The 26,542-nt window shown below is 40.7% G+C and overlaps 1 protein-coding gene across 2 annotated transcripts in view; it reads left to right on the top strand.

Annotated features, from left to right (window-relative positions):
* The window catches only part of BAIAP3 (BAI1 associated protein 3), a 597,572-nt gene that overhangs the window by 548,282 nt on the left and 22,748 nt on the right, over positions 1-26,542 (top strand). For both annotated transcript variants that reach the window (XM_073636787.1, XM_073636789.1), the window contains 3 exons: positions 4,245-4,316; positions 5,364-5,447; positions 11,727-11,847. In XM_073636787.1, coding sequence (XP_073492888.1) covers positions 4,245-4,316; positions 5,364-5,447; positions 11,727-11,847 — 277 coding nt within the window. The remainder of the gene's footprint in view (positions 1-4,244; positions 4,317-5,363; positions 5,448-11,726; positions 11,848-26,542) is intronic.

Genomic DNA, 26,542 nt, shown 5'->3' on the forward strand with positions numbered 1-26,542 from the left:
GGGGCAGAGGTTCACCTTTTCAGCAGGATAACGACCCTAAACTTACAGCCAGAGCTACAATGGAATGGTTTAATTGGAAGTATATTCATTTGTTAGAATGACCCAAAGTTCAGACCTATATCCTAAATATAAATAGAGAAGAGTATACCCATGCCCATTTTCCCTGTTGCTCCTTTAGGTGCAATATGGAGAGAGAGAGGGAACATGGGATGACAAGACTATAAATCCATCGCATAGGTCCCCATGAGTTATTAACCCAACGGGGGTGAGAGGGCGTAATGTTAAGACGTCCCAGCTGTCAAAGTTCTGGCACATACCCTCCCACACTTCACTTATAGCGTAAGGTCTCTTATTGTATGGCATATCAAAAGGGGGGGAGAAACCAGTAAAGAAGAAAAGGGAGAATAAAGTGAGAGAAAAGGTGCACCCCATTTTAATCCATAGTACGTCATAAAGCATCCAATAAATAATAAATCCAGGGCTTCCAAACATTGTTAAAATAAGCCTGTTTGTCAAGTAATATTGCCGAAAGGCGTTCATTGACCATGATCCAGGACAACTTATTTTTCACCAGGTCCAGGGGGATGTTGGAAAGTTTTTAAAGTGGCTGTAAACCCCCCCAATTTTTTTTTTTGATGTCATAATGTAGAGTATTAGATTTCCTATCATTTGAGCCCAGTCTTGCCACACAGAGTTAATCCAACTCTGAGCAATCCTCTTTTATTAGAAATATATGTGGTGGGGGGCGCTAGGTCTAAGTTTATAATTTGCTATGTTGCATAGAAAAGATCATGCCCAAAAATGTGCCATAAAAAAATACTAAATATATAAAACAAATTAAAAAATTTGATACAAATAGTGCATATATCAAAGGGATTACAACCATGCAATCCCTGCATGTGTTAAAAGATAATGTCCTTGTGGAAATACATATGGAAATCCCAATGGAAAAATCCACGTGCAATTTGAAAAAAAAAACAAACAACTCAAAATGAGTGAATCTTCTGCTGTGAGCAACCTTCACCAGCTGTGTTGTACACCTAAAGTGCTCTGCAAGTGGATGTCCGCTTACCAGAAGTTGTTGACCTTATTAATTAAAAGAAGGTCAAATAAAGCCTTTAGCAAGAAATAACTTGCTGCAATGGAATGGATAAGCCGTGTGGGTAAATTTTTCCTCTCCCAGGTAGGATATCGGGAAATATGTAGAAGGATACAAGAAGAACTAGAATAGTGTAATCCCGTTTATTGTAAAACTAATTAAAAACAAAAGCCAAATGGCTGTTTACATTTAAAAGTGCCCTCGCCCGGCACTGAGGCTGTTCCGTTCATATGGAACTGAAAGCTCCGCTCTGCGCGTGGTAGCTGGCGTGCGCTTCACCACTAGCCGCCGACAACCAGAGGGACTGGAATTGTGGATCAGATTGCGCAACCAGGCACGCCTCAATGTACATTTCATTTCCCGTCTTCAGTGAGTCCTCTTTTATTGTTCAGTGAAATAAATCTTGACAAACAGAGAAAAACTTTGTCAAATCCTCCCCCTTGGTGTGATTGACAGGTTATTTACATATCTCATGCACTAGCCTGAGACAGGCACATCTTGTGTAAAAAGTTCACAATTCACATCCCCCTCCCCTCCCCTCCAACTCTCCCAGGATTGGGGAACGACATTGGGGATGGCGGAGAACAGGGTGCTGGAGGAGCAGGAAGACACGGGGGACAGTCAGGGATGATCGGTGCGACGGGGACAGCTGTGAGCACTGATCCCCCCCTTCATGGCTTTTCAGGTGAAAGCCGCGGGAGGGAGCAGATGATGAAAAGCATGCAGGGGGGGTCGGTGCTCACAGCTGTCCCATCTCAGCGATCATCCCCGACTGTCACGGGACATCAATGTGTGTTTACTGAAATGACAGGGGGTGTGAGCGCGCTCTGCTTTTACCCAGAACGCGCTCTGCCTCTCCTGTGCACGCTCTGGCCAAGGGGAGTGTAGAGGTGGGCAGGGAGTCTGCTGACATCATGACTCCGCCCACCGAGCGCCGAACAACAGACCCGCCCACTGAATCTGGACTTTTTTGGGGTTTCAAACAGCTAAAGGGGGGACATTTGACAGGTAAGGATACATGCAGGAGGCATGTATTTCCTTATAGATCACCACTATGGCAGTACTTTAGAATTGATGAGAGTGGGTTTACATCCACTTTAATAATAATTATTTTACACTGAATTTTAGCATATTTATATTATTGCTATATGTAAGGATGGACATGATGATTAATATAGCTGCTGTGAAGAGTTTTCATTGTATGTATATTGAATAATGTCAAGGTATTTGTCACTCATATGCATCATGTACAATGGTCATTAGATAACCCCCCCAATGTGCAGTCTTTTGGTTCTGCTAGGAAATTGTATGTACTCAGTCTTTTCCAAAATGGAAGCTAAAGCCATGACTTGAGACATTTTGGTCCAGAATCCTAAATCTACCATCTACCGAACTGTTCTGGCCTGAGCACAAAAGAAAAAGAAACCAAATCCATTAGGTACTATACATAGGCCTCTTAAAGCAGTAACAAAAAAAAAAAAAACATTTTTATGTGCATTTTAGTTTCCATCATGGATAATTCCTGGCTCTGTGGCTACATCCTCTAAAGCAGGGATATGCAATTAGTGCACCTCCAGCTGTTGCAGAACTACAAGTCCCATGAGGCATTGTAAGACTGACAGCCACAAGCATGACACCCAGAGGCAGAGGCATGATGGGTCTTGTAGTTTTGCAACAGCTGGAGGTCTGCTAATTGCATATCCCTGCTCTAAAGGAAAGAAAAATTATGTAAATAACTGTGGCAACTGATCTCAGTACTACAGCATCTGCTACTACTTTCAAGTCCCTTATTTAATAACTACCAAACACAGGTCTTTGCCAGTTTGTTAGTTTCCACAATAACTACTGAAACAGGAACTTTCTTTTTTTTTTCTACAGTAAATCCCAACAACTTATTGCCATTTCCGGTTTTGCTAATTCAAAATAGATTACTGCTCCTTTTAGCTGTGTATTGGATTGTTTGTGCTGTATGTGCCTACAGATGGATTCCTTAAGAAACCACGCACTGCAGAATATTATTAAGTATCTTTTCTAATGCTAAGATCTCTTACATATAGTAACTTTGCAGTAAGTTGAATGAATACTGCATAGTAAGATCGGCACATGGGAGATGTTAAAGTGAAGTCTCGTTTTTTTTCCTATAAAAATGACAAACATGTTATACTTACCTCCTCTGTTGCAGTGGATTTGCACAGAGCAGCCTGGATCCTCCTCTTCTCGGGTCCCTCTTCTGTGCTCCTGGCCCCTGCCTCCCTTTGAGTGCCCCCACAGAAAGCAGCTTGCTGCGGGGGCACCCGAGCTAAGTCACAGCTCTGTGTATCCATTCAGACACAGAGCCCCCACCCAGCTCCATCCCCTTTCCCTTCTGATTGGCTAGCTGACCTTGATTGCCAGCAGTGGGAGCCAATGGCACCGCTGCTGTGTCCCAGCCAATCGGAAGGGAGAATCTCGGACGCTGACACTTATGGACATACTAGCACATTATGATTTTACTTTGCAGGGGGCAAAGGAAGGAAGTAAAACCCATCAGGGTTTACTTCCTCTTTAACAGGCAACTTAAAAAAAAGTATAGGAGCTAGAGGGCTTTAAATGAATCTGTCAAAAGAGAAGTATGAGGACTTTCTTTTTGGCCTCCTTCTGTAAATGTTAGATGCCTGTCAAAAAAAATCACAGAGAGAGCAGAGCAACACACTATAGTGTAGTAGTAAGTGATGCACAAATCTATTAAAAAAAGGTGTAAAATAAACTCACAAGTGTAAATGTAAGGGAGGTGGTAAGTATTGACCAAAGGGCACAGAAAGTCATTTAAAAACTACTCGTCCTGTCCTGGCCACAGGCAAGGAAACAGCAATTAGTAGGATGGAATATCTGACATTAGGAGAAGAGTCCGACAGCATCAATCATACACTTGCCATCCAAGTAGTTAATGCTTATGTTGATCCAAAAAGAAAAAAAAGTGTATAAAATTAAACAGTTTCCCTTGAGTGTAGTTTCTTGTAAGCAGTTAGTTGGCTCCCTATACCTTGCTGCCGCACTGCTCTAACCCTGCAACACACTCAAGGAGTCGGGATTCTTGTCTGAGAATGTATGACAAACTAACAGCACTGTACAGTCTTCCTATTAATACGTTTTCCCTTTCTGACAGGCTCTTGTAGACTTTTTCCACGCAGAAGGACAGGGGTTACCACTGGACACCTTGCGGAACGGAGATTACCGGGTGATTGACTCTAATTACTATATTTATAGCTTGGTATTTAGGGCTTGGGAGGCATCTGCACTATTTGCCAAATAGCAGCTTCACTTAAATTGCTCCTGTAGAACAGACAAGAGCCTTTATTTCGAAATCAGAGCTGCATTACTAAAACTGGTATTATATTGGAATACCTTTGAAACCTGGTCTTTTACAAGTTCCCTTTGAAGAGAAAAAAAAAACACATTTAGACTCTACAGGAATAATATAATATCAATACTTTCAGTTGCTGTCAAAAAAGAAAGGACAAACTATGTATTTGTGCCCTGTTCTTGTTTCATTTGCCCACAGCTGCCTGAAGAAGAAAGCTTGCCATATTAAGGTCACAACTTTATTACCTTTTTGTTAAGAGTTTTTTCGGGATAAGTCCGCCACTTCTAAAACCTCTTTTAAGCAGTAGATATGAATGAACTGACCTAAAATCATAATTCTTTTAATAAGATAAAATATGTAGCATTTAGTACCTGTTTATCTGGAGGGCAGACAAAAGTGCAAGTTCCCTGATAAACTGGTTCTAGCCAGTACAAAAAAAAATTCACATTCTTTTTTTTTTTTTTTTAAAGCATTAGAACAAGCATTGACAAGGGGGCTTTCAGTGCACATGTGCGGCTCCCAATGATAAAATAGAGGACAGAGGCTTCACATACTGTAGATGGGACATGAAAGACACACAGGAATCTTCAGAGAGAAAATGAATGTAGGTTAAAGTGGCTGGTGATTGATCCTAAAGCAAATGTAATGTACATGTCATTGCTCATGACATGCTTAATTTGTCTTCATTTTCACACATATACAAATCTACAAGAAACAGTTTTTAAAGTACACATGCACATAGAAAACATCAATATTTTATGGTTCGGAAATCACCCACTTAGGACATATGAGCTAACAATTTAATCCACACAGCTCAAGGGGTTCTGGTTTCATTTCTGAGTCATGCTTATAAACATTTCTTGTCTGCAGATCAATCAATCAATCTTGTGATATTAATAAAATATACTGTTTTGTTTCCAGTTTTTAGAAGAAGAATTGCGTTTAAATAAATGTTCAACAAGTGAACTAATTGAAAAATATTACATGGACAATATCAAGGAGCAGGTAATTGTGCTGGAAATGTATTCAAAATGTATTTATATTTTAATAGAAAATTATTTTATTTGCTCCTTTTTGATCTGTTAAATATACAGTACTGTGCAAAAGTTTTAGGCAGGTGTTTAAAAAAGCTGTAAATTAACCGGTTCCCGGCCGGCGCACGCCGATGTACATCAGCAGAATGGCACGGCTGGGCAAATGAGCGTACCTGTAGGTCCCTTTAAATTTGCCACCGTGCCATTGTGTGCGTGCTGCTGGCGGGGCGTGCCGGCCGGGAGCTCTGTGAGTCGGGTCGCGGGTCCGATCGCCGCGGGGATACCTGCAGTCGCCTCACGGAGAGGAAAAACGGGGAGATGCTAATGTAAACAAGCATCTCCCCATTCTGCCTAGTGACAGTGTCACTGATCTCTGCTCCCTGTGATCGGGAGCAGAGATCAGTGACGTGTCACACGTAGCCACACCCCCCCACAGTTAGAAACATTCCCCAGGACATACTTAACCCCTACACTGCCACCTAGTGGTTAACTCCTTCACTGCCAGGGTCATTTACACAGGAATCGCTGCATTTGTATAGTACTGATTTCTGTATAAATGACAATGGTCCCAAAAATGTGTCAAACATGTCCGATGTGTCCGCCATAATGTCACAGTCACGAAAAAATTGCTGATCGCCGCCATTACTAGTAAAAAAAATTATTAATAAAATGCCACATAAAACTATCCCCTATTTTGTAAACGCTATAACTTTTGTGCAAACCAATCAATAAACGTTTATTGCGATTTTTTTTGTTTTTGTTTTTTACCAAAAATATGTAGAAGAATACGTATCGGCCTAAACTGAGGAAAAAAAATGTTTTTTTAAATATTCTTTGTGGATATTTATTATAGCAAAAAGTAAAAAATAATGCGTTTTTTTTTTTCATTATTATTGCTATTTTTTGGTTAAAGCGCAAAAAATAAAAACCGCAGAGGTGATCAAATACCACCAAAAGAAAGCTCTATTTGTGGGAAAAAAAGGACGTCAATTTTGTTTGGGTGCCACATAGCACGACCGCGCAATTGTCAGTTAAAGCGACGCAGTGCCGAATCGCAAAAAGTGCTCTGGTCAGGAAGGGGGTAAATCCTTCGGGGGCTGAAACCGTTAAGAATGCTTTCAGAAATAGAAGCGTTAACATTTTGTTTTTATCAATTAACAAAATGGAAAGTAAATGAACAGAAGAGCAATCTAAATCAAATCCATATTTGATGTGACTACCCTTTGCTTGTAAAACCGCATCGATTCTTCTTGCTTCACTTGCGCACAGTTTTTGAAGGAACTTGGCAGGTAGGTTGTTCCAAACATCTTGGGGAACTAACCACAGATCTTCTGCGGATGTAGGCTGCCTCAAATGCGTCTGTCTCTTCATGTAATCCCAGACAGACTCGATGATGGTGAGATCAGGGCTCTGTGGGGGCCAAACCATCACTTTCAGGATTCCTTGCTCTTCTTTTCGCTGAAGATAGTTCTTAACGATATTGGCTGTGTGTTTGGTGTTTTTTGTACTGTTGCAAAATACATTTGGGACCATTCACACACCCCCTGATGGTATGGCATGATGGATAAGTATTTTCCTGTATTTCTCAGCATCGAGGATACTACTGATCCTGATCAAATCTCCAACTCCATATGCAGAAATGCAGCTCCAAACTTGCAAGGAACCTCCACCATGAGTTTCCTGCAGGCACTCCTTATTGTACCACTCTCTAGCCATTTGGCAAACAAATTGCCTCCTGCTAAAGCCAAATATTTCAAATTTCGAGTTCAGAACACCTGCTGCTATCTTTCTGCACCCCAGTTCCTATGTTTTTGTGCATAGTTGTCTTGCTTAGCCTTGTTTCCATGTCAGATGTGTGGCTTTTTGGCCACAATTCTTCCATGAAACTCACTTCTGGCAAGACGTCTCCAGACAATAGATCAATGTACCTGGGTCCCACTGGTTTCCACTAGTTGTTTGCTAAGGCACTGCTGGACAACTTCCGATGAGGAAGGGAAGGTAAGAATGATGTGTCTTTCATCTGCTGCATTAAGTTTTTTGCCATGATCTTTGACCTGTGAAATTAAACTGTCTTCCACAACCTTACCTTAGTAGCAGAGTAGCTGTTTTAGGCTGGGTTCACACTGGTGCGACACGACAGCCGTCCTACTTTGGATCCGACTTTGCCCTGCGACATGAAGCCGGCATGTGTCCGACTTTCAATGAACGGGGATCCGACTTGGATCCCCGCCAATGCCGGCACTGTGTTTGGTATGAATCTTTAGGGGGGAACTCCGCGCCAAATTTTAAATAAAAAACCGGCATGGGTTCCCCCTCCAGAGGCATACCAGGCCCTTGGGTCTGGTATGGACCTTGAGGGGAACCCCCTACGCCGAAAAAACGGCGTGGGGGGTCGCCCCCAATCCATACCAGACCCTTATCCGAGCACGCAGCCCGGCCGGACAGGAATGGGGGTGGGGACGAGCGAGCGCCCCCCCCCTCCTGAACCGTACCAGGCCGCATGCCCTCAACATGGGGGGTTGTTGCCTTGGGGGAGGGGGGCGCGCTGCGGCCCCCCCACCCCAAAGCACCTTGTCCCCATGTTGATGAGGACAAGGGCCTCTTCCCGACAACCCTGGCCGTTGGTTGTCGGGGTCTGCGGGCGGGGGGCTTATCGGAATCCGGGAGCCCCCTTTAATAAGGGAGCCCCCAGATCCCGGCCCCCCACCCTATGTGAATGAGTATGGGGTACAGCGTACCCCTACCCATTCACCTAGGAAAAAAGTGTCAATTTAAAAAAAAACACTACACAGATTTTTAAAGCATTTTATTAGACAGCTCCGGGGGTCTTCTTCCGACTTCGGGGGTCTCTCCGGTTCTTCTCCACGCTCTCCGGATCTTCTGCCGGGCTCCTCCGCTCTCTTCTGCTCTTTTGCCGCTCTTTTGCTAAAGCGGAGGAGCCTGGTCTTCAATCTTCTGCCTTCTGCCTTCTGCCCTCTTCTCCTGATGTTGACACGACGCTCTCTGGGGCTAGAATGCTCTCTGTGCGCTCTGCTCTGACTTATATAGGCGGTGACCCCGCCCCCTTATGCCGTCACAGTCCCTGGGCATGCTGGGACTGTGACGGCATAAGGGGGCGTGGTCATCGGGTGATGACCACGCCCCCTAAAACGTCACAGTCCCAGCATGCCCAGGGACTGTGACGGCATAAGGGGGCGGGGTCACCGCCTATATAAGTCAGAGCAGAGCGCACAGAGAGCATTCTAGCCCCAGAGAGCGTCGTGTCAACATCAGGAGAAGAGGGCAGAAGGCAGAAGGCAGAAGATTGAAGACCAGGCTCCTCCGCTTTAGCAAAAGAGCGGCAAAAGAGCAGAAGAGAGCGGAGGAGCCCGGCAGAAGATCCGGAGAGCGTGGAGAAGAACCGGAGAGACCCCCGAAGTCGGAAGAAGACCCCCGGAGCTGTCTAATAAAATGCTTTAAAAATCTGTGTAGTGTTTTTTTTTAAATTGACACTTTTTTCCTAGGTGAATGGGTAGGGGTATGCTGTACCCCATACTCATTCCCATAGGGTGGGGGGCCGGGATCTGGGGGCTCCCTTATTAAAGGGGGCTCCCGGATTCCGATAAGCCCCCCACCCGCAGACCCCGACAACCAACGGCCAGGGTTGTCGGGAAGAGGCCCTTGTCCTCATCAACATGGGGACAAGGTGCTTTGGGGTGGGGGGGCCGCAGCGCGCCCCCCTCCCCCAAGGCAACAACCCCCCCATGTTGAGGGCATGCGGCCTGGTACGGTTCAGGAGGGGGGGGGCGCTCGCTCGTCCCCACCCCCATTCCTGTCCGGCCGGGCTGCGTGCTCGGATAAGGGTCTGGTATGGATTGGGGGCGACCCCCCACGCCGCTTTTTCGGCGTAGGGGGTTCCCCTCAAGTTCCATACCAGACCCAAGGGCCTGGTATGCTCTTGGAGGGGGAACCCATGCCGGATTTTTATCTAAAATTTGGCGCGGAGTTCCCCCTAAAGATGATCTGAGCACAAGTCGCGTGCCGAAGTCGGATCATGCGAGACGGCAATCCGACTTTGATCCGACTTCAATGATAGTCAATAGGCTGAAGTAGGATCAAAGTCGGACCAAAGTAGTACAGGGAGCATTTCTAAAGTCGGAACGACTTGTGTCGGACCAGTTAGGACGGCTCCCATAGGGAAACATTAAATTTCACACGTCATGCGACATGAGCTCCCAATGTCGGAGCGTTTGTCGGACCAGTGTGAACCCAGCCTTAAGCCTCCAACACAGCTGTTTCTCTGTCAGCTAATGACTGTGTTTCAACCTGAATATGAAATTGATGAACATTAGCACCTGCTTGGTGTAATTGGTTAATCATACACCTGACTAATTCAATGTGTTTATTGAAAGGTTTTTACCAAAGAGGACACAAATTGTATGCAAAGAATGACATCAGGGATAAGGTCCACAATGCAGGGGGAACATATCAAAACATTTAGAACAAGCATAAAAAGGTATCCAAATAGTATGAGTTTTCAACACAAAGGGTTGCCGTATAAAGTATAAGTTCAACAAAATATAAACGTTCTTATAAAGCATACAACAATCCTATTCAGCAAACCCCAGCTAGGGGAAATATTAGAACCTATATTTTGCCACCACCCACTGGCTAATCGGTATGAGCGCGAGTATACCTGACTCTAATTCTACAAAATTCCTGACTTTGTGCACGTGTAAGAACGAATGCTAATTTGAAGCCAAAGGGCAGTTATACCAAATATTGATTTGATTTAGATTTTTCTTCTGTTCTCTTACTTTGCATTTTCTAAATTGATAAAAATAAAAATTCAAATATATATTTATGAAAGCGTTCTTACTTTATAGCATTTTTTCATATCCGTCTAAAACTTTTGCTTTAATTGTACTGCACAATTAAAAAAGGTAGCTTGTTCATCCAGCCAGAAATCTCATGAGCAATTATAATTCATATTTCACTGAAGTCATTGGAACAGCTTTTCAAACAGGCAATTAGCATTTTCAGAAGGAAGCACAGCAATGGCAGGCTTTTCTTTTCCCTCGTGACAGGTTCCTTTAAAGAGATCGTGTCATCAACTTAAAAAATTGCATGTAAATGCACGTTTTAACCACTTGCCTACTGGGCCAATTCTGACATCTCTCACATACATGTAAAAATAGGCTTTTTTTAAATTTTTTTGCTAGAAAATTACTTAGAACCCTTAAAGATTATATATTTTCTATCAGCAAAGGCCCTGGAGAATAAAATGGTGGTTTTTAGAATTTTATTTTTGTCGCATGATATTTGCGAAGTAGTTTATCAAATGCAAATTTTCAGGAAAAAATACGCTTTAATGAATTGTAATGCACACAAACACAATAAATTCTTTAATTATTATTTTTTTAACTTAAAAGATGATGTTATGCCAAGTAAATAGATACCCAACATGTCACGCTTTAAAATTGCGTACCCCTGTGGAAAAGCAACAAACTACAATACATTAAATTAGCGATAGGCAACGCTTTAAAAGTCTTTGCCAGTTTAGAGATAAACAGGAGGTGTGGCACTAGAATTACTTTTTTAGGAATGTCTAATTACTGTCCGTGCTGGCCCAGTCCATTCACTTCTCCCTTCCCCTAACCTTTTATGTACTTGCTGGGGGAGGAGGGAAGGTATAGAGTGGCACTTGAGTTACAGCTGAGTCTGCTGAGGCCACTATCACCACCTTCTATAGTGGTGTCCAGCAGCAGTCTCTGAGTTTTTGGATGTGTACACAAAGGAGGCTTTTACAGGTAGATAACATGCCAAAATAATGTGGCGTCTGGCAAAAGTCAGCCCACAGCTACACAAAATCCGTTTGAGAACCTTTGAAAGACTCTTTTTCTATGTTTAATAATTATTATTGTTTTCACAAGATAGCACACAGAGGTCCAGTGCAAGATACGTAAAGCTTTGACAAGGCACACAGGCCATTGACGCAGTAATGGTCAAGTGTGGAAAGAGTTTTTTTTCTAAGTAATACAACAATCAATCACATAGCAGTCTGGAAAATACATTGCAGGTTATTTGAAAACTTCAGACCTGTCCAGTCGATATTTGGCCTTATATCCCAGGATTATCTATTATAGCTGTGTTCTTCTCTGCACTTTTGTAATCACTTGTATTATGCAGCAGTCTGGCTTCAACTATTGGTAAGTTTATCCCCTGTTATCTTGTGCTAATGCGCATATGGGATAATGTTTTGTCTTTCCAGAGGTCAGCAGAGCACAGTAAATATGGAAGGATTAGTGTGAAGTGCTATTATGAGACCTCTGAGCAGAAACTCTATGTGGAAGTGCTTCACGCTGCAGATCTTATCGCACTTGATGCAAATGGTGAGTTTTAAGTATCTCAAAGTGTAACTCTATCTTTTGGGCAGTATTCAGTGTAAGCACACATTTAGCAGTCTTTAAGAGGCCCAGAGCCATGTATTTTGAAGGATCCCCTCACCCATTACTGTTAGTACTCAATGTACCCTGCAAGTAGCAGTCCAGCAGTGTGCACAGGTGTTTGCTTTTTTGTTACCGGGAACACATATTTTCAGATGATTTGCCCTGTTTGGAAGTTGCCACTAGGTAAGCAGTAAGGAGTGTGTGATGGTGCTAAGTGCAGCTGACATACAGGAGCCCATGTAGGCATAATTGGGTTGTGGAGAGGTGCAGCATGGTGCGGCGGCAGTAAACACACAGAGTGCAGTTGCAGGGAACAGAACTTGTATTAATGCAGAATCCAGTAATTCACAACAACCCAGGGAAACACTCACAGCATATAACAGCAGTGTGTAGCAGAGCAGGTCTCAGAAGTGCCGACAGCATCTTTCTTGAGGCTGGGAATGCAGCCTGGCTAGTCTGTACTTTCAGGAAGGATGGAGTGACCCTATCCTTTCCCTACTCATCTGGAACCTCTCCCTTTCACGAATCACTGTCCCTGTCAGAAGGGTGACCTTTCCCTACACTACCCACATGCAAAATGTGCCCCAAGCCTGGGAGCAAGGGTCTTAAATAGACTCTGCCTTACCCAAGATGGCTGCCAGAGTCACATGGGGTGGCAACATCCAACTGGATAGCTCCCCAGTGACCCAGGAAACCATAGAGGAACCATGTTCCTCTTGACTTTCTCTCCCATGCAATGCCGCTGCGGTTCAGCACCACCTGCAGTGGAGAAAGCAGACTGCACCTGCCTACGGGGTGGCCTCTTAAACTGCCATCTAGACTTGCTCTAATAGTCTAAGTCATGGGTCATGTGATCTCTGCTGATTAGCCAAACTTAAAGTAGAACTAAACCCTTTGAAGACTCAGGCACCATCTTAGCCTCTTTTTAGATCTACAGGTGCCATTGTGCTGCACATGTGATCAACTGTGATACCAGCCATTTGAGGGCTTGAATGTTCATGTGAGAGCTGACATAAGCACACTGGCAATCATAACATTTATCTCCAGAGGCATGCCTTTAATGTAGCATACACTGCTAGTAAGCAGAATGTAAGACACTTTCACACTGGCCTGTGAACAGATCCACTGCTGAATTTAAGTCAAAAGTTATAAAAAGTTATATGTCCATTCAGTTATTTGTGCCCAGAAGCTACCCTGCTAGGTCTATGGGCAGGCAGATGTAAACATGCATCTGCTTAAATCCAACTACCACAGATCCATCACAATTGGGTCCAAAAAATGGAAAAGGATACAGACCTTTTCCATTTTATTTTTTAAACCTAGATGGACTCAAAGGTAATCGGATGTAAACAATCGCATGTCCATTTAAGTACACTTGCCTATAGAAGCTTTTGTTCAGATCTGCTTAAAAAAAGGACATGCCAATCTGAACAGCCTTTTGAAAGAACTTTAAATAGTAACATTTCTGAATATAACATCGGTATGTTTAATTAAGGTTTAAATAACATCTATTGAACATTTCTAATGAAAGCTTTTTTGGTGGGAAAAGTTTTATTTTAAGTAACTGATCATTTCCTTAAGCAGATATCAGATAATCAAATGCATAAGCCTTCAGACATTTGACCAGTGTTTAAGAGAGATTAGAACAGCATTTGCTCAAGGAAAAGTATTTCTTCTCTTCTAGTATACTTTGTTTCTTTATCCCAACATGACTTTTTTCTTGTGAAAATGAACATACAAAGTCATCTGAATACTGATGTAAACTCGAAAAAAATGTAAAATGACAGTCTAGTGAATCCTTTAACAGGCATGTAGTATATGACATACAGAATATCAAAGAGGTAAACTACATTAATTGGACCAGAGTAGGTTAACCCAAGTTTTTTTAGTAACAGTGGAGTTTAGAGTAAGAGGGAAGTTACACCACAGATCCCAAGCCTGGTGGAATTTAAGAAGGCAGTTTCTTTTCTCATGAATAACCTTTTCATGTGAAATGTTCTGATTAATTTCCAATAAGCTACTGTTGGGGGGTGTGAGTTCATCCATTTAGTGGCTTTAGCTTTATGGGTCATTACAGCATTTCTCTCAGGCATATTCTAGTATTGTGTGACTAAGATTATTCATCTAGCATATCAAACTAATTTCATATGTACAGGGGAAGGGGGGTTGCAGAAGTGGTGTTAGCATGGTGGCTACCTGCGTCAAGTGCTTAGAGATCACCAGGCATTCCCAAAAGAGATGCATAAAGTCTGTCTGGGATTGGGTACACTATATGCAGTTAAGGGTAACCACATGTCCTTTAGAATACAAGCACACAGAGAGATAGAAAGGTTAGATGAATGATGTGTAATTGAATCAGCTTATTATTGGCCACAGGTAAAAGCAGCACGTGTGAGCAGCAGATATCACCCCATTCCTCCATAGACATAGTTGGTATTAAGGCTTGCCATTTAGTGTTAATAGCTAATAGAGTTTTACCCAGATTAATGTGCAGCAAATGTAAATAAAGGGTGGAGATAAACCCTTTTTGTACCTAGTAATTTTAAGACTCCTATGAATGGATAGTTAGAGATGGCTTTATCATAATCCCTAAACTGTACCTCCAGGCCGTGTCACAAAACGATAGATGAAACGTAAGACTTTATTAACCATTATTATTATTATAATACTAGATTTTTATAGCGGCAACAGTTTGCACAATGCTTTACATACAATATAAAGGGAGACAGTACATTTACAAAACAATACACGAGGGTTAGGAGGGCCCTGCTCATGAGAACTTACAGTCTAATAGGTTGGGACAAGTGGTATAAAGGGTAATAATTGTGAGGGATAAGTTAATGGAAGAATTAAAAATGGAATTAAGTTCCTTGACTTAAAGATTTTTTTTTGCACTATCACAAACATGTAAATTTGTATATATATTTGGCAATAGGATCATTTTTATTACATTAATTCTATCTATGACAGACAGGGACAACTTAGACCATACTTATAGTTCCTAAGAAAACAAAAAAGTGGCACTTACACCAAATAATCCACAAATGACATCAAGCATAGAATTAATTAGATAAATAAACATCCACAAATCCTCATAAACCGTGAATTCCTATGTTATAAAAAAAAGCCTGGGGTGTTATTAGAAATATGGATTCACGGTTTATGAGGATTCTTGGATGTTTATGTATCTAATTAATTCTATGTTTGATGTAATCTGTGAATTATATGGTGTAAGGGCCACTGTTTTGTTTTCTTAGGATTTACAATAGTGTAACAGTTTGGACTTTAAAGGGGCAGCTACACAATTTTCATTATGGTATTTAAGCGCAAAGGCTTATCACTGGTTCATACTTGTAGTTTATCTTTAGTGAGTGCATCAGTGGGTTAATAATCTCTAAGAGGGCCTGTGAGGTTTATTTTGTGATTACAATGCCTAGCTATTTAAAGGAGGGCACAACTGCAGAAGAAGATAGAGGCAAGGCAGGAAGCATGGTTCTGGAGGCTAATAGCATAAGGCAGATTTTCGCCAGTTAATTTTTAGTCCAGGAATTCTTCAGTAGTATATGTAGCATAGGAAAATTAAGAAATTGGTTCATGAAGAAATGTTATCTGTGCCTCAAAAGTTCTCAATTTCCCTGATGTTAATAGCAGGGGTCTCTGTTGCATATAACAAGAAGGGGACAAAGGGTAACCTTGCCTCATTCCCAGATTGAGAGGGAAAGATGGGGAGATGAGGCCATTGACCAAGATATTAGATTGTGGATGGCATTAAGTGTGTTTATCCATTTATGGACAAAATGGTCAACACAGGCGTTCAGGAAGGGCCATTCTATAGAGTTAAACTCTTCAGCCATGTCCAAAAAGGCCAAGGGCAGGCAAATGCCTTTTAAGGTATAACTTCATAATTGAGCCACAATTTGAGCTCTATGGATACTGATTGTAGTTTAATTCATATATATATATAACAATTTAATATACCACCACCATCAGTAAGTATAGAGCCTTCTGTACTCTATGTAAAAATAGAGGTAAAGAATTGTTGTTGTTTAGCAATTTAGGCTAAGGCTGGGTTCACATATATGCAGTGCAGGACAACGCATGTTTTCAGGTAGAAATCGCATTCCTATTCAAATCACATGCAATGTCTGTGCGGCGCGATTTGAGCCATTCATTTGTACAGGTGAAATCGCACTGCATTCAGGCCCTTTTTTTTCCCGCACTGGAATTGGATTGCATGTGTGGTTAACACCTATGCGATCCGATTCTGTCAATCACGCTGCGTTTTGGCAAACCATTTTGGGGTGTCATTAACTTAACATTGACACCCGCTGCCAATGACTCCCCCTGCTGCCTCGATCACCAGTGAGGATAGAGATTGTGGAGAGAGCCGCTGCTCCCGGGCACAGCGCTGGATTGAGATCTGGCACAGGTAAGTAAAGGGGGGGCTGCACACACAAAGTTTTTTACCTGAATGCAGAGAATGCATTCAGTAAAAAGCCTTCTACCCTTAGCGCCACTATAAGGAATTCCTTGAATGCACTACAAAAACTATTATAATCATATATGTATCATTATGAGCCTCTAAGAATAGCTGAATATAATCAGGAATACAATCATTGGACCCAACTGGTCCAAGCCAAAAGGGATCTGTTTTTCATTTAGGCTTTAGGCCTGCCATTCAGAATGTAAGGTGTAAGAGAAGTGGGCAATGATAAGATATACCTCTTGTCAAACAAACAATGGATTCCAGTATAGTCAGTGTTTAGCATTGCCCAGCATAAGGCTAATGCAAGAGAATGCCAGGTGTAAAACATGAGAATGCCTTTATTTCTGGGTGCAAAGGTTGACAAATATCTATCCAACAAATTTCAGAAGCGAGTGGCTGGAGGGTCATGGTGTGAGGTACAGAAGGGGGATTAGAAATGCCTTGTCTGCAGAGGACTGGTTTCAATAAAGTGTTACAACAGTATGCAGACTTTGGGGTTTTGTGCCACAAAGGGCTTAGCAACAGAAGGTATATTTAGTGAAGCAGGAGGCGAGTGGTATAATCCAATAATAACAAAAAGTATATAGTATATGATTATATGATGGAGTGTATGATTAGACGATGGCATACATAAATATGTTATTATAAAAACCACAAAATCTCTGCGCTTAGGACAGAGAAAAAAGAGTGAAAAAAGGAAAGAAGAGAGAGGGGAAGGTGGGGATGAAAGAAACAAGACGAAGGGAAAGTAGAACCCTCTATAGAGAGGAAAGATAGGGGAGAAGAGGACAGAGAGGAGAAATAGTAGAGAAAAGAGAGAAAGGGCTAAGGAAAAGGTGTGCTGCCTCCCCTAGTTAGGCCCTCAAAGGGCTAACGAATGTGACAGAGTGTAGATAGGGGTTGTGGCGCTCCCTTAAGGGGGGTATATAAGTGAATACAGTGAATACTGATAAAGATATTATAATGAAGTAAATACCATACGCAAAAAGTAAATTAGTGCAATAAATCTTGATGCTCATAAATTGATTAATACCATCAAAAAAAAATTGAAAAAAGTGAAAAAAATGAAAACATGATGAAAACATCCCATTCACATGTAATGGGCAAGTGTGAAATATTAATCAGTTGCAGGTGCTAACCAATAGGTGCTAATAATATATATATATTGCATGTGCAACTCTGTAATTAGTCCAACGTGTCCCAAAAGTAAATGACGAATGCAAGCCACTAGGAGAAATAAATATAAAAGGAAAAAATGAGATAAAAAATCCAAATGGGGTAAAAAATACAAAAAGTCTAATCAAAGGTAATATATTCAAAAATATAAATATCATAACAAAGTTCCAACTGCATTGGTGACTGTGGTGCCCACAGAGAAGGATATCCGTGACTTCTGTGCTCCCCCTTTTGGCTCCCCACTCACCGGCTCCCAATACCCCTGCAGGGGTGACAGACGCTATAAGATTCCAATGCCGTCCTCTTGGTTGGTATCCCGTGGTTGCTGAAATATGGTTATCCTCTGTCCCAGGGTTCCCAGGTCAGTCATCCATAACACCTTACACCACCACGTCCAGGAAGGGGAATCGCCAGAGAAATCCTGTGCAAGATGAAGGAAAACCTGCAAACATGGCCTTTTTGTTATGATATTTATATTTTTGAATATATCACCTTTGATTAGACTTTTTGTATTTTTTACCCCATTTGGATTTTTTATCTCATGTTTTCCTTTTATATTTATTTCTCCTAGTGGCTTGCATTTGTCATTTACTTTTGGGACACGTTGGACTAATTACAGAGTTGCACATGCAATATATATATTAGTAGCACCTATTGGTTAGCACCTGCAACTGATTAATATTTCACACTTGCCCATTACATGCGAATGGGATGTTTTCAGCATGTTTTCATTTTTTTCACTTTTTTCAATTTTTTTTTGATGGTATTAATCAATTTATGAGCATCAAGATTTATTGCACTAATTTACTTTTTGCGTATGGTATTTACTATTCATTATAATATCTTTATCAGTATTCACTGTATTCACTTATATACCCTCCTTAAGGGAGCGCCACAACCCCTATCTACACTCTGATACATAAATATGTACTGATATATTTCCATTGAACACATTTGTGAACCAAGAGGGATACTCCCCTGGAATATGAAGTATACCATGAGTGCCAAGACCTCTCCAGCCATCATTCACAGAGTCAATGAACACTTTCCATTACCAGATGTGTCTCCTGTAGGCAGATTTTTTTAGCATTAGATTGTTGATGTTGAGTGAAGACCACTGTATATTTACAGTGGGGACGAAAAGTATTCAGAACCCCTTAAATTTTTCACTCTTTGTTATATTGCAGCCATTTGCTAAAATCATTTAGGTTCATTTTTTTCCTCATGAATGTACACACAGCACCCCATATTGACAGAAAAACACAGAATTGTTGACATTTTTGCAGATTTATTAAAAAAGAAAAACTGACCGTTTGCTGTGACACTCATATATTTAAATCAGGTGCTGTCCATTTCTTCTGATCATCCTTGAGATGGTTCTACATCTTCATTTGAGTCCAGCTGTGTTAGATTATGCTGATTGGACTTGATTAGGAAAGCCACACACCTGTCTATATAAGACCTTACAGCTCATAGTGCATGTCAGAGCAAATGAGAATCATGAGGTCAAAGGAACTGCCTGAAGAGCTCAGAGACAGAATTGTGGCAAGGCGTAGATCTGGCCAAGGTTACAAAAAAAATTCTGCTGCACTTAAGGTTCCTAAGAGCACAGTGGCATAATTCTTAAATGGAAGACGTTTGGGACGACCAGAACCCTTCCTAGAGTTGGACGTCCGGCCAAACTGAGCTATTGGGGGAGAAGAGCCTTGGTGAGGGAGGTAAAGAAGAACCCAAAGAGCACTGTGGCTGAGCTACAGAGATGCAGTCGGGAGATGGGAGAAAGTTGTAGAAAGTCAACCATCACTGCAGCCCAACACCAGTAGGGGCTTTATGGCAGAGCGATTCTGTGCAACTCAGGTACTGAAACTGTACAAGTGTGAACCAGGCCTTACCCAAATTGAGAACTAAAAGGGATAACATAAACAACAGCACTACCTGGACAGAGTTTGCATAGTAGTGCCATTGTAGAGTTTTCCCTGTGCCTGTGTGGGTTTCTTCTGGGACCTCCAGTTTCCTCCCAAGCTCCAGAGACACGCTGGTAGGTAATTTGGCTCCTGTCTAAATTGGCCCTAGTATCTCTATGCATGACAGCGAGTAAAGCTCCGTACACATGATCAGAAAATCATACAAAAAATTCCACTTTCGACGCGATCATACGATAATCTGATTGTTAGTACACAGCTGTTGTCCGAAATTTTCTGAAGGGACAAACATGAAAAATGTTCTCGTACGATACCAGAACGTACAAACTTCCAAAATTTGATTCTGTCATACGAGAATTTTCATACTTTAGTAACCTATTCGTTTTCGATATGGAGATTAGCATCCAAAAAAAGGACAATCATTCCTCCAATAATCTCATTGTGTGTACTAGGCTTTAGGGACCGTAGATTGTAAGCTCTTTGAGGGTAGGGACTGTATGACTGTGAACGTATAATATACAGTTACAGTAGGTCCATATATATTTCGACAGGCACAATTTTAGATTTTTCAGGTATTTACCAAAACATATTCATGCTATAGTAAATATAATGGATATGGGCTGAAAGTGCACACTCTCAGGTTTAATTTGAGGGTATGTACATCCAAATCGGAGGAAGGGTTTAGGAATTACAGCTCTTAAGATTAGCCATCCCCTTTTTTCAAGGGACCAAAAGTAATTGGACAATTGAATCAAAAGCTGTTTCATGGCCAGGTGTGGGCTAATCTTTATTTGTTCATCACTTAAGAAGGTAAAAGGTCTGGAGTTGATTCTAATGCCGCGTACACACGAGCGGACTTTACGGCAGACTTTGCTCGGCTGACTTTTCGACGGACTTTACGGCGGACTTTCTGAATGAACGGACTTGCCTACACACAATCCACCAAAGTCCGTCGAATTCGTACGTGAAGACATACGACCGGACTAAAACAAGGAAGTTCATAGCCAGTAGCCAATAGCTGCCATAACGTGGCTTTTTGTCTGTCGAACTAGCATACAGACGAGCGGACTTTTCGACCAGACATGATTTCGACGGATTAATTTAAAACATGTTTCAAATCTAAGTCCGTACAACTTTTGAGAAAACAAAGTCCGCTGGAGACCACACACGATCGAATTGTCCGACCAAATCCCGTCCGCTGGGCAAAGTCTGCTGTAAAGTCCGCTCGTGTGTACGTGGCATAAGTGTGGTATTTGCATTTGGAATCTATTGCTGTGAACCTACATCATGAATTCAAAGGAGCTGTCCATGCAAGTGAAACAGGCCATCGTAAGGCTTCAAAAATGAAACAAAGAAATCAGGGGGCAGGAGGCGGAGCCTAGCGGAGCAGACATGCATTGTTAGAGCTCCACACCGCTGAGGAGAGAAGAGAAGGACAAAGCGGAGCCTGCAGGCTCAAAAGGTATCCATTTGAACCTTTTTGCCCCAGGGAACAAACTGTGAAAGTTTGGGCAGGAAATATGGTACTGGGAGGAAACCGTGGCAGAAATAAAAATCACCTCACAAAGAGCTCACAGGCACTCACTGCAGCTGAAGCAGCTCCAGTCACCTCACAAGATACAGCATCAGGGTGCTCTCACAGACAGAAAATGTCACAGCAAGACTCTCCATTTAAGTCAGATACAGAACAAATCCTCTCACAAACTTCTCCACAAGCCTCCTCAGTATCCCCAGTAATATTATTACAATTTGAAAAGATGCTTCATAAGGCTTTAAAACAAACCTCAGACCAAATAACAAACAGCCTAACCAAAGAAATAAGAGAGCTGGGAAACCGCACCGCAGCCTTAGAAATAAAAATGGATGAAATTGAAATTACAACCCAAGAAAATATAACAGAATTGGAACAATTAAAAAAAGAGAATTTAATACTTCAAACTAAGCTCGAAGATTATGAAAATAGAGCCAGATGTTCAAACTTGCGCATAAGGGGAATACCTGAATCTGTGACAGACCTGCAATCTACTATTACTGCTCTATTACAAGAACTAAAGCCAGATATCCCTATTGAACGTTTAGAACTGGACAGAGTACACAGAGCCCTCACAGCCAAAAAGAAAGATGGACCCCCACGTGATATAATCACAAAATTTCATTATTACAGAACGAAAGAACAAATACTAATTGCTGCAAGAGAAAAAAAGGAACTTAATTTTCAAGGACACAATTATCAAATTTTTGCTGACCTATCCCAACTTACTATTACTAAAAGACGATCCATGAAACCCCAACTAATGGAACTGCAACGCCACAACATTATGTATCAATGGGGCTTCCCCTTTTCAGTCAGATTTAACTACCAAGGTACAATTTACAGAAGCAGATCAGCAGATGAACTACAACAAACCCTTTTAAAATTAAATCTGACAGAACCCACAAGCAGCAACTCTCCCACACGCAGAAGAATGGCATCATCTTCACCTTCAGGCAGCACCCAGAAAATTTCAGAACAAAATGGGAATCATCATTCTCACAAAAGAGGCCGTTATGCCACATCATCCATGGACCAAGAAGATTCAATGGACTGACATCCTAATTTCTGATATCTCTTCATTTATTATACTAAGAGATGGTTCTCTATAAAAAACCTATATTTATAACTGAATGTAACTGCATTCTGATAGTCACACACTGTGTGGGATCATGTTACATTCCAGTTATATTTCTTATTACTTCTGATTCATATAGCCTTAGAATATATAAGTGAAATAAGGAAATTCTTGTTCAGTTATATATTATCAGGTAATAACAATAGATTTATTACTTTTTAGGACAAATATGTTCAATAATCCAGAAGTAATGGAAGCTTTTTCTTTCTTTTCTTAAAACAAATATATTATTACCTAACTAGTTCCTAGAATTATGTTTTTGTTTATTCTAATCTGAAGCGATACAACCTCAATTTTATGAGTTAACATATCTAAACAGTTACATATGAATAAAATATGTAATTGTTTACTCTAAAAGGGTTAAAATCCCAAAATAATTAAAACTATCTTCATCAATACCAAAGTTATTAACAGTACCTTTCTAACTGAATTATTTAGCCTAGGGCAAAACTAACCATATACAACCACCCTGGAATAAATAATTTCAACAAAAACTATATTCTGCACTCCAATTAATGAAACATCATTTTGATGTCTTTTGACATAGCACTTCTCTCCTGTAAGCGGAAGATCCGTGTACCCCCATTAGCCCTCCTCATTCTCCCAACCATATTATGTGGGAGTGTGACGAAGGCACTTATTCCCCTGAGAGAGATATTTATTCTCTTTCACGGGTAAATTGTGATTACTTGCAAAAAATAATTTATACAATGTATCATCTAATCTCATATGTTTTTTGTTTACTCTTTACTCCAGAATTCACTGGTTTCTTTTCTATCTATTCATCTCTTCAGTCCACACAGGTTGATCTGCGCAGTCAGCTCTGCATAACAAAAAGTAAGTCAAAACTATTTGATCTGTTGCCATGGCACCACTGAATATACTTTCCCTGAATGTTCAGGGAATAAATGTCCCTCAAAAAAGGACCAAAGCCTTCCGTACTTTCCATAACAAGAAGGCTCACATAGTATGCCTCCAAGAAACACACTTCACCAAAGATTCTACTCCAAAATATATTTCTCCTTTTTATCAACAAATTTACACGGCTTCTGCCTGTACCAAGCAAAGGGGAACTCTAATTGCATTTCACCGATCCACACCATTCACCTTATCATCAGAAATTAAAGACCCAGAAGGTAGATACCTGATACTCATGGGTTATATAATGGATACAGCAATCACGGTGATTTCCTACTACGCTCCTAACAAACAACCTACACCATTCCTCTCACATATATTACAAGTGATTAATACACACAAAATAGGAACAGTGATAATGTGTGGGGATTCGAACCAGGTCCTCCTCCCATTTCTAGATAAATCACCTTTTACACCATCCAAAATAACCTCTAGATTACCTTTTTCTCAACTTCTTTCCAAATACAATCTGGTAGATTCATGGAGAGAAAGTAACCCAATGAAAAAGAAATTCACTTATTTCTCGCACCCCCATCAAACCTTCACCAGAATAGATCATATTTTTCTAACAATAGGAATGATACCAGAAATTATTGCATCAGATATAATTCCGATTCCGTGGTCTGACCATAATGCAGTATACACTACTATAGCCTCAGCCATACCAAAAGCGCATGACCCAACATGGTACTTACCGGACATAATGCTCAAACACCCACTACATCAGATGGCCATTGAACAAGCTTTAAAGGAATACATATCAATTAATAATACAACAGACATCTCCCCAATAACACTGTGGGAAGCTCATAAGCCTGTCTTGCGTGGTACAATACAAAGACAAATGGCACTATTTAAATGGGAACGCAAAAATCTAGCAAAAAAACTAGAATTCAATTTTAATGCAGCCTACATATCATTTCAAGATATTCCATCTCAGAGTACAAAATCTCATCTGGAAAAATCTAGATTGGAATACGATCTATTTCTCACTGAGTCAGTTGATAAATCCCTCAAACGCTCCAAACACAATTTCTACATGAATACAAACAAACCAGGTACATATTTGGCTCGGGCATTAAATTCAACTAACAAATCTTTCAAACCAATACGTTTGAAATTATCAAAAAATGTTTACACTTGTAATCCAGTTAAAATAGTCCATAAATTTCACTCACATCTCGCAACTTTATACAAGACAAACAATGAATTTAATCCTACAGAGGCTGAATCCTTCTTCTCAAAAATAACCTTACCTGAGTTATCTCAGAATCAAAAAAGCAGTTTGGATGAGCCTATAACTATAGATGAAGTTGCTAACCCCATAAAAGACCTAAAACTTAACAAAAGACCAGGCCCAGACGGCTACTCGGCTTTATACTATAAAACATTCTCAGAAATACTCTCTCCCATTCTCACTGAAACTTTTAACAAACTTCTAGATGGACATTCTTTTCGGCAAGAAACGCTAATGGCAATTGTTTGTATGATCCCAAAACCCCTTTCTGATGATACTTCCTGTGTGAATTATCGGCCTATCTCTCTGTTAAACCTCGATATTAAATTATTAGCAAAAATAATAGCAAAACGCCTCAATAGCATTATAGGAAAATTAATACATAGAGATCAAGTAGGCTTCATGCCAAATAGACAGGCAGGCGATAATATACGCAGGGCAGTGTTATTGGCACATATTGCTAAAAAACGGAAAATCCCTTTATGTTTTCTATCTCTCGATATTAAGAGGGCATTTGACACAGTATCCTGGCAATATATGCAATATTCATTACAAAAATGGGGTTTTGGACCCCACTTTTTAACATGGATCAAAGCATTATATAATAAACCCAAAGCCTATATAAAATATGCTGGATACAAATCTGAAGCCTTTAATATCGAAAGAGGTACCCGACAGGGTTGCCCATTATCTCCCTTATTATTTGCCCTTATACTCGAACCCATGGCCCAATACATCAGAACAAACCAAACTATAACTGGCATTGAAGTAGGAGGTATTACACACAAATTATGTATATTTGCAGACGATATATTACTTTTTCTATCATCACCACAGGTCTCTGGTCCTAACTTAATACCAGCTCTTGATGAATTTGCAGCCCTATCCGGCCTTATGATTAATCCTAAGAAATGCCTAGTGCTTAATATTTCACTCACAAACATGGAATTGATCCCGGCTAGGGCTGCACTCCCATTCACATGGGCAGAAAAATCAATCCCATATCTTGGAATTCATTTAACAGCATCTCATTCTGACTTATTCTCAACCAATTATCCTCCTGTATTAAGACAATTAAAACAATTATTAAAACAATGGTCGCAACTTCCTTTATCCTGGATAGGGAAGATTAATGCAATCAAAATGACTATTCTACCCAAATTGCTTTATCTATTCAGAGTCCTCCCTATTCCAATTCCTTCCTATTTTTTGAGAATAGTACAAAAAAGAGCAACTTCGTTTATATGGGGCTCTTCTAAACCACGTATACCTATACACACACTACATCTTCCCAAAAATAAAGGAGGCCTGGGATACCCTAATTTTACTAACTACTACAGAGCAGCACATTTGGCCAGTCTGTCCAAATACCATGCAAAACAGGAAATCCCATTATGGGTATTTATAGAGGCTTCAGAAAATGACCCTCTATTAATATCAAATTTATTATGGCTTGATCCTAAAGACCGCTTTAAAATTCATAATCCCATAACCAAACACTTCTTATCTTTCTGGGATAAACTAAAAACCAAATATCAGTTACAATCTCCACACAATCCTCTCCTTTCTTTTATCAGAAATCCGGCCTTTTATCCGGCATGGATCTACCCAAATTCTTTTAAAGCTTGGACAACATCAGGCATTCAGACACTAAATGACTTCATAGCATCTAAATCATTCCTTTCATTCCCATCGCTTAGAGAAAAATATGATCTACCAAACTCTGAGATATTTAGATATCTCCAAATCAAAAATTTCTATACACCATTCCTAAAGGGGGATACACCATTATCCCAATTATCCATTTTTGAATCAATCTGTACAAAAGATCCATTTGCTAAAGGTACAATTTCATCACTTTATAATCAATTATATGGAGTAGCAAATCTTAATAGACCCTCTTACGTTCAGAGGTGGGAGGAGGACCTGGGACGAACTTTAGAAGACACGGACTGGTCTAACATATGGCTCACATCTAAGTCATCTTCACCCAACATCTTAGCACTGGAGACAAATTATAAAGTCCTAACTCGCTGGTACCTTGTACCCGCTAGAGTGGCAAAATATTCACCTAATACCTCAGCTCTTTGTTTTCGAGGATGCCCAGAAATAGGCACATATTTACACATATGGTGGACGTGCCCAGTAATCCAAACCTTCTGGAAGGAAGTCTTCGTGATTGCATCTAAAATATTTAAAAAAATAATACAACCAGATCCATATTTAACTT

Source organism: Aquarana catesbeiana, linkage group LG06, assembly GCF_042186555.1.
Source record: "Aquarana catesbeiana isolate 2022-GZ linkage group LG06, ASM4218655v1, whole genome shotgun sequence".
Lineage (NCBI taxonomy): Eukaryota > Metazoa > Chordata > Amphibia > Anura > Ranidae > Aquarana > Aquarana catesbeiana.